Here is a 9,118-nt window from a genome sequence, read left to right on the forward strand (position 1 = left end):
AATGCCACATAATGTTTTGGATGTTCGCAGTCAATATGATGTGGCAGTCAATATGTAGCTGGATGATGCAGGAGTTGAGCCACCAACTTCATCAATAACCTCAAACAAAGACATCAGCTTGAAGACTGTATTAGATGTAGAAGCAGTATTTGTGGATTGAGACATCTTGGTTTGATCAAAACAACAGCTAAGATGATGATGAATATTAACTCTTAATTTATTGTTACCATTTTTTTAAAAGGAATTGTATTACTTTCTTTACCGTCATCATCATTGTAATGTCCACCCTTACATGCCTGCTCGATTCATATGGAATTCATTAAGGTATAGTTCTATAGCTGGAGGCCCTTCTTGTTGCCAACTCTCACTTGTTTCCCATGAAGGTAATATGTCTCCATAGCTAGGCATGTTTTTCACAGAAGATTGTAAACAAACCATGCTTGTTTACAACCATCATATGATGTCGAGACAGGTCCCTCTCAAGGACTACTGGTGATGTGTAACCCAGTACAAGCTGTCGCATGGTCAGGCCCTTGGCACCTTGGCAATTAAACCACTAACCCTACCAAACTTGCTTGGCAAGGAGGGTAATTTATTGGACATACTACAGGATAGAAAACAAAACTCGTCAAAGGACAGGAACTCAAGAGAGTCAACAATCCTCCAATATGTTAAGGTGCATGGCCTACTAATTAGGGTGTTGTGCTCACAATCATAAGATAATGGTTTTGACTCAAGGGTTGGCTGTGTGTTATGTTCTTGAGCAAAATACTTCAATTCATGTTGCTCTAATCCACTCAACTGTAAATGGATAACCTTGTGACAGATTGATGTAAAAGGGTGAGATGGTGACTCTGGAAAATCACCTGAATGGAGGCCTTGCGAGTCACGTTTTGTATTCAGCAATTGAAAGAATGTATAGTGCAACACATACTGTGAATCCTGACTGGTTGGGATTGGTTGTTCAACCACATCAAAGAAACACACAATAAGCTCGTTTCAGTAGCCACCTACCAATTTCTCTCAAAAGCTTTGGTCAGCCTGAGGCTAAAGTAGAAGACACTTGTTCAAGGTGCTGCACGATGGAACTGAACCAGAAAACCCATGCATGTACCTTCATAAATAAAATAAGAGTTGTTCATTTTGAAGTGTATTTCTTATACCAATGTTTTTTTATTTTAGCTTTGAAATACGTCCAGGAACTGAACCATCCAAATTTGAAGTTGCAGTTTGTAAGTTACTAGTTTTTTATTATTATTATTTTTTTTATTTATTTACTATTTTATATACTGAGTCTGGAGCAAAAGCTAGTGTCCATGATTTTTGCAGGCCTTCTGAAACCAGTGATCTTAGCTTGATGGCATTAATGCTTTGTTTAAACTAATACCTATCACCACCCGTAGGAAAGCCATTAGCAGGAAGAAGATTCCAGGGTGTTGATGTTTGGGGGAAGAAGGAATGGAATCGTGATGACAAGTTTCCAAGAAGTAGAGAGAGATAAGTGGATTAGGAGTGCCCGACCTTTAAGCCTTACAACAATTGTCAGTTTGTTAATCCTGACAGGTGGTCATAGGTGGATGCCTTTACTGGAGTAGCGAACTCAACTCTTGCAAGCATTCGGATCATATCTCCATTCTGAGAGTTGATAGATCATTCTTGTTCATTCACCAGTCTTGAAGGCTCTGCAAAATGGGTCATAGGCACTGTCCTTTTTCACTGACAAACCCATAAAATAATACTTGGGGAAGATACTCCCCTTTTGACTAGTTTTTTTTTTTGTCTTTTATACTGATTTCAGACATTTGATTGTGGCCATGCTGGGGCACCACTTTGAAGGGTATAGCTGAACAAATTGACCCCAGTACTTATATTTTAACTCTGGTCACTTTTGCTAAATTACAGGAACCAACACAGCTTGTCAAGTGATGCTGTGGGACATACACAAACACACACAAGTTTCCTCACAGTTTCTACCTACCAAATTCACTCACAAGGCATTGGTTAGCCTCGATTTATAGTAGAAGGTACTTACCCATGGCACTGAACCCAAAACCAAAATCACATGGCTGCTAAGTGAGCTTCTTAATCACATAACCATACCTTATATCTGTGTGTGTGTGTGTTGATGTTGTGCCTCTTTATACCCTTTAACTTAGCAATTCAACAAAGAGACATCAATAAATTAAGCACCAAACTGAAATAACTTGAACCATCCAACCCATACTCATTTACTTGTTTGTCATTTGACTGTGGCCATGCTGGAGCACCACCTTTAGTCGAGCAAATTGACCCCAGGACTTATTCTTTGTAAGCCTAGTACTTATTCTATCAGTCTCTTTTGCTGAACTGCTAAGTTACGGGGACATAAACACACCAGCATCAGTTGTCAAACGATGTTGGGGAGACAAACACAGACACACATACATATATACGACGGGCTTCTTTCAGTTTCCATCTACCAAATCCACTCACAAGGCTTTGGTCAGCCCGAGGCTATAGTAGAAGACACTTGTCCAAGGTGCCACGCAGTGGGACTGAACCCGGAACCATGTGGTTGGTAAGCAAGCTACTTACTACACAGCCATTCCTGCGCCTTTTACAGGCACTGGCAATGACTACGATTTCACTTAACTCGACATGTATTCTGAAGCACAGTAAATTGCCAGAAGTCTCGGTCATTTGTCATTACCTCCGTAAGGCTCAACGACCTAAGATCACATGTCACCACCTCATCCCATATCTTCCTGAGTCTACCCCTTCCACAGGTTCCCTCATAAAATAAAGTCAAAATAGGAGATTGGAAAATTTTTGGTATTCGTTATTCACCATTACACATGTTTCATTTGCTAATAGGAGATATCTTAAATGTTTTCTACATGTACAGGTTTGTAACTCCTATTAGCAAGTGAAACATGTGTAATGGTGAATAAACAACAAAAAAGTTTCCACTCTCCAGTTTTGATATTATTAGTCAGCAGAAAATATTTTCCAGCATTTTCAATCAACTCTTATACATACCCCAAGTATAACATCTACATATGGATTTGGTACACTGAAATAAGCAGATGTGCTTCCAGAGGAGACATCTTGGATTTTAAGTCTATCAATATAAAACAAAGTCAAGATAGCATGAAAGTTTTACTCCAACGGTAATAGGTTTGTCTCAACTATTCCTCTGTATATCATGGATTTTACAGCTAACGGTTTTTATTGATTCCTCAGCAAAATGTCAAGAAATGTCAATTCATCAGACAGAAAAATTCTCAATTTAACTTGCTGAAAGAAGTTACTGAGGAGTAAAGAAATGGAGGAGGTGGTGGGTAGAACCTCTTGACTTTTTTAACCATATAAAATGAAAGAACATTCAGAAGTCAACATTAAGTTTTTAGGCGCAGGAGTGGCTGTGTGGTAAGTAGCTTGCTAACCAACCACATGGTTCCGGGTTCAGTCCCACTGCGTGGCATCTTGGGCAAGTGTCTTCTGCTATAGCCCCAGGCCGACCAATGCCTTGTGAGTGGATTTGGTAGACGGAAACTGAAAGAAGCCTGTCGTATATATGTATATATATATATATATGTATGTGTGTTTGTCCTCCCTAGCACTGCTTGACAACCGATGCTGGTGTGTTTACGTCCCCGTCACTTAGCGGTTCGGCAAAAGTGACTGATAGAATAAGTACTGGGCTTACAAAGAATAAGTCCCAGGGTCGATTTGCTCGACTAAAGGCGGTGCTCCAGCATGGCCGCAGTCAAATGACTGAAACAAGTAAAAGAGAAAAGAGTAAAGAGAGAGAAATGTAATGAATTTTCCTGTTAGTAAATCGGAGCAAAATCCATCAGCTCTTCCTCACTTTCCCTCATAGTTACTCATTTTATCTCAGTGACTTTACCTTCTCCAAATAGAGATCTACTTTTTTGTGTGTATGTGTGTGTGTGTGTAAAATCACTTCTCGTAAAACCTTGAACTTACGAACTTCAGAGGATTTCTTCTCACTCTGTACGCACACACGCATTGCAGAATTCACAGTTTCTACTGTTGTTTGATTATGTCTGCCTTGATATAGCATAGAAAGATTCAAAGACATTCCAGCTATGACCATCCTGTCTTTTTTGTAGAGTGGGTGGGTTATATCTAGGACTATATTATCTATTGTGTATCCTTCCTGTTTCCAACTCTCTTGACTGAGTTACTTTTGGTCCATTAGAATAAGTCGTCTTTTTTAGTAAAGAAGTATTTCAACTCTGAAACACTCCCATAGCCTTTTTTTTTTCCTTTCTTTCTTTCTCTCTCCCTTGTTTCAATATCAAAATACATCAAGTGTGGACTACCTTAGTCAAAATTGGGAATGACTTATTCACAATCTAAACTCAATGCAGAAGAAGTTCATCTTTATGACTAATGCTTTTTTTTTTTATTTTATTAAAAAATTTTTTTTTACTGAACCTGATCAATCCCCTTTTCCATAGGCATGGCTGTGTGGTTAAGAAGCTTGCTTTACAACCATATAAAGCTTCAGGTTCAATCCCACTGCATAACATCTTGGGATAAGTGTTATCTACTATAACCCCAGGTTGCTTAATGCCTTGTCAATGAATTTGGTTAAAGAAACCGTGTGGAAGCCCATCATGTACATTATACATATAGATAGATGGATGTGTGTTTGTCTCCGCCAACACCATCACTTGATAGATGGTGTTGGTTTGTTTACATCCCCATAATTTAGTGGTTCAGTAAGTGATCTACAAGACTTACTTTGGTTTCACCAATTAGCTCAGAGAGTCTCTCCAGGTCGAGTACTGCTTCGCATTGAGAGGTCACAGCTTTGGTACTGTGGACGTGGTTAGAATGTCACAGGAAAGGATCTCAAGATAAAACTTCTTCAAGCCAAGCCAGCAGGAGACCTAGAGAGAAACCAAAAATGGGACGCCTCTGATGAGAACCCAATAAGGTTCAAAAATCGATTAAGGTTATTCATCATTTTTTTCAGTCTGCAGAGAAATGGCTAAAATTTTCCGTTTGTTATACCATGTTACATTATTGGATAATATCGATAATCTCAGTTGGTTATACTTGGGAATCCAGCAGGAATGTGTAATGATGGTTGCTTCTGATAGGACTGTGGAGGAGGTATCTGAGAATTCTACCCACAAAACTTTTCTAGGAATAGCAGGCAGAGAAAATGGGTGGTAGAAGAAATCAGTTTAGCATATCTGTTTTATCCCCTTTCTTACGCAATCCAGTAATTCATGCTTGCCAAGTAGACATGAACAAAATTTCATATTGAAATGTTGCTGTTTTTTTTCTTTTTAATTGTTTGAGAGATTTGTCATTTTCAGTTAAATAGATGGCTAAAACAAAAATAACACCTTTTGCTTTATTTTTGAAGGATTTCTTCCATGTCCAGATTATGGATGGAAATCTTACAGCCAACTTCAAAGACTTCCTGCCTTACATAGGTAATTACACAATTTTTTTGTTCATGTTTTTATAAAGAATTTTATTGATTTTTTAAAAAGCACCCAGTACACTCTAAAGTGGTTGGTGTCAGGTAGGGCATCCAGCCATAGAAACTATGCTAAAGCAGACAGTGGAACCTGGTATAGTTCCCAAGATTGCCAATTCCTGTCAAACTGCCCAGCCCATGCCAGCATGGAAAACATTAATTGATGATAATGACGACTCAGCAAGAGTTGGAGCAGTGGAGTCCACGGTTGAGTCATTATTCACAGTTGATAAATGTTTCACTTGAATAGTTTATAGGGGCAGGCATGACTTACCAACCACATGGTTGCAGGTTCAGTCCCACTGTATGGAACCTTGGGCAAGTGTCTTCTATTATAGTCCAGAACCCACTATAGCCTTGTGAATGGATATAGATGGAAACTAAAAGAAGCCTATTGCATGTATACATATGCACACACACTTCTCTTCTTCTTACAGCATTCACCCGGGGTGGGTTGAGCTGGCTTCATTCATCCTCAATGCTGCATCTCTCACAAACGCCGACCAGGCCTGGTGTTTTGATGCTAACGACCGCGTGATCTCCAACCACTCCTTATTCCAGCGGCGAAGGCCGTAGACATGGGGGCCTAGGTTGGGTTCCAGATCAGCCTTGACTGTCGTCACACACACACAGTGGACTGTTGGCTCTGTTCAAAACTGAAAAGGAAATAGGTTGTTCTGAAGTAAATTCAGCTTTATAATATAAATTTTGGCAAAGCTTTTAGGAAGTGGCCATTTTGGGGACAAGAGATTTGGTCTGAAACATATTTACCAACTTATAAAACATTCACTGTTAATATAATTATTCACTATCAGTTGACTGCAATACAATGGCAGTTAGTGAACAGGTTACAAGGATGGGAAGAAGTTCATCATCATCATTTAATGTCCGCTTTCCATGCTGGCATGGGTTGGACGATTAGACTGAGGACTTGTGAGCCAGAAACTTCACCAAGCTCAATCTGATCTGGCAAAGTTTCTACAGCTGGATGCCCTTCCTAATGCCAACCACTCCAAGGGTGTAGTGAGTGCTTTTTACGTGCCACTGGTACGAGGACCAGTCAGGCGGTTCTGGCAACAACCATGCTCAAAAGGTGTTTTTTTGTGCTACCTGCACAGGAGCCAATCCAGCGGCACTGGCAACGCTTGAATGTTGTTTTTTGAAAATGCGTTTATTAATCAAATAACATGATTATTAATATTAAAGATACTTAATTCTAAAAAAAAAACTTTTCTAAAAACTTAATTTTTTGCATGCCAAATCTGTTCTTTAGGATAAAATATATACTTAAACTAATAGCAAAAAGATGAACTGACATAATAGCTTTGAAGGAGCAGAGGAGAAAGACAATGGAAAGATCCATCTTGTTGATTGTTATCTGATATAGAACATAAAATGGGGCTTAAAATTGTTTATTAGTACTTAAAAACTTCAAGACACTTCAAAATTTGTTTTGAAGATATTTACAAATTTATACTTTTACAGGTCACATACAGATATCTCAAGTTCCTAACCGTGGTGAACCAAACACTGATGGAGAAATCAACTACAATTATATTTTTAAGATGTTGCAATCCTCAAATTACGATGGTTACATTGGTCTTGAGTATAATCCTGTTGGTAAGTCATTAATTGATATTCTCTAATGAATGGTGACTGAAGAGTCAGCACCAGTGCTGCATTATATTCATAGCCTGGAAATTTAACAGTGGCCCAGCTTTTACGTTGGATTTTAGAGTTTGTAATCTAATTTTGAAGAAGGATTCTCCATAAGTCAGTGGGAGTAACAATTTGTGTGTGTATATGTATGTATAGATATCTGTATATTGCACTGTATTAGTTTTAATATAACAATCTCTATTTTATATGACAAGCAAAGAATAGAGATGTTTGCATCACATTTATTCCTAGGTAACTGCCTAGATTCCAAGATCCTCTTTCGTTCATTATATGCACACCTGTTATATATAAATAATCTCAAATGAATTATACTTGTCCTGTGCTTAAATTAATGTTGAAAATAATCAAGAATTTGGAAGGTTTTAATGTTTTTTCATTATTAAACCTTATGACACCAACCTGCTTGAAACTGGCCCTGGTTCTATGATGCTAACCTCCTGTTTTAAATGATCTTAATTTATGTTCCAATGCCAGCTTAATAGGGACAAAGTAGATAGGTTATTTATCAATTATTAAAGCTCTTGTTCTAATTTTAGGTAACACTCGTGATGGACTCAGTTGGATTCAACAAATGGGACTGCAATTATAAGATACCATATATTTTCATATTAATTAACCAGAGGGCTCCTGATTAATATATGTACATTTTTTATTGATAATATATATTATCTGCATTTTAATAATTTAAAACAAAGATAATTGTATTGGTTTTGTTATACCTATAAGCTGAAAAGTTAAATATTAACTTTTGTATTAAGAATATTTTTTACAAGACACTACAAAAGTATATTTTTATATTTGAGCTACTGAGATAAACATTTTATTTACACAACCAAAGATTATGTAGAACACATTTCTTTAATGCTGTACCTTTTTATGGTTATAATGGGACGGTGTATCCATTTTTTTCTACTAAAAGTCTAAGCAGAAATGATTGGCTCAAAATGCATGAAGTATTTTGCCTCAAAGTTATATTCTGTAATTACTGAAGTAATATCAATTAAGGTTACCTCACATATCAAATAAATAAAATTCTAGAGAATATCAGTTTTGTTACCTTAAAAAACAAATCCTAGTTTAATAATATATCACTAAAATATGAATTCTATCACATGTGAAAGGCCTCAAAAAGAATATATTTTAAATTGAAGAAAAATGAAATTGTACCATTCAGTCAGAAATAAAATGTATGAAAGTAAACTGAAACAAATTGAAAATGTGGATTAGTTTTTTTATTTAACAGTAAAATGTACAAGTTTAATTTAGAATATGACATTGTGTGCAACCCAATACATCACATAGAAAACATTCTTTCGACTGCAAGAGACAGTAGACAAATTGCAAAGATTTTGTTTCACAATTTTAAGGACAGTATATATATATATTATATATAAGAACCAAGATTTTCGCTATTTTGTATATAAAACTGTCAAGCATATGCATTATATATACACAATGCTTATGTGTCCTCAACAGTTAAAGTCAAAAAGATTATGAAGAAAATGGTTTGATTACAAGAGAAATAACCAAGTTTCAACCAGATCTATAAATGGTAACTATAGAGTATGGTGTTACAAGAGAGAAATCTAATTGCTAATTTGTTTGGATTATGTTTGTTGTTTAAAATAAAGCAATTAGAATTGAATCATTTTTTTTATGGATGTACATATGATTGAGTAGATCATCTTTTTCTAAAGATCAGAGAAGGATTAGAAAGATCTTTTATCTGAGGTGCTCTTCCAGGAGATGGTGTACATATTATATTAAATAAGTTTTTGGAAGGATGCCCACATAAATAAGCATTAAAAAAAATTATGAAATGATTGCTAAATGTTTCTATGCAAGATTTACTTTACTATTGTCAATATTGTTTAAAAATATTAGGTTTTGCTTGTTTTGTTCTTTTGTTAACAGAATAGATTTATACTTAGAAAC

General features: G+C 36.4%; 1 protein-coding gene across 1 annotated transcript in view; it reads left to right on the forward strand.

Moving 5' to 3' along the window:
* Nucleotides 1-8,995, forward strand: part of LOC115215071 (putative hydroxypyruvate isomerase) — a 28,607-nt gene extending 19,612 nt beyond the window's left edge. Inside the window, exons 5-8 of the mRNA XM_029784225.2 lie at nt 1,183-1,232; nt 5,387-5,456; nt 6,989-7,123; nt 7,720-8,995. Of these exons, the coding sequence (XP_029640085.1) occupies nt 1,183-1,232; nt 5,387-5,456; nt 6,989-7,123; nt 7,720-7,772 (308 nt within the window). The 3' untranslated portion in view covers nt 7,773-8,995. The remainder of the gene's footprint in view (nt 1-1,182; nt 1,233-5,386; nt 5,457-6,988; nt 7,124-7,719) is intronic.
* Nucleotides 8,996-9,118: the final 123 nt, after the last annotated feature.

Source organism: Octopus sinensis, linkage group LG8 (assembly GCF_006345805.1).
Source record: "Octopus sinensis linkage group LG8, ASM634580v1, whole genome shotgun sequence".
Taxonomy (NCBI): Eukaryota; Metazoa; Mollusca; class Cephalopoda; order Octopoda; family Octopodidae; genus Octopus; species Octopus sinensis.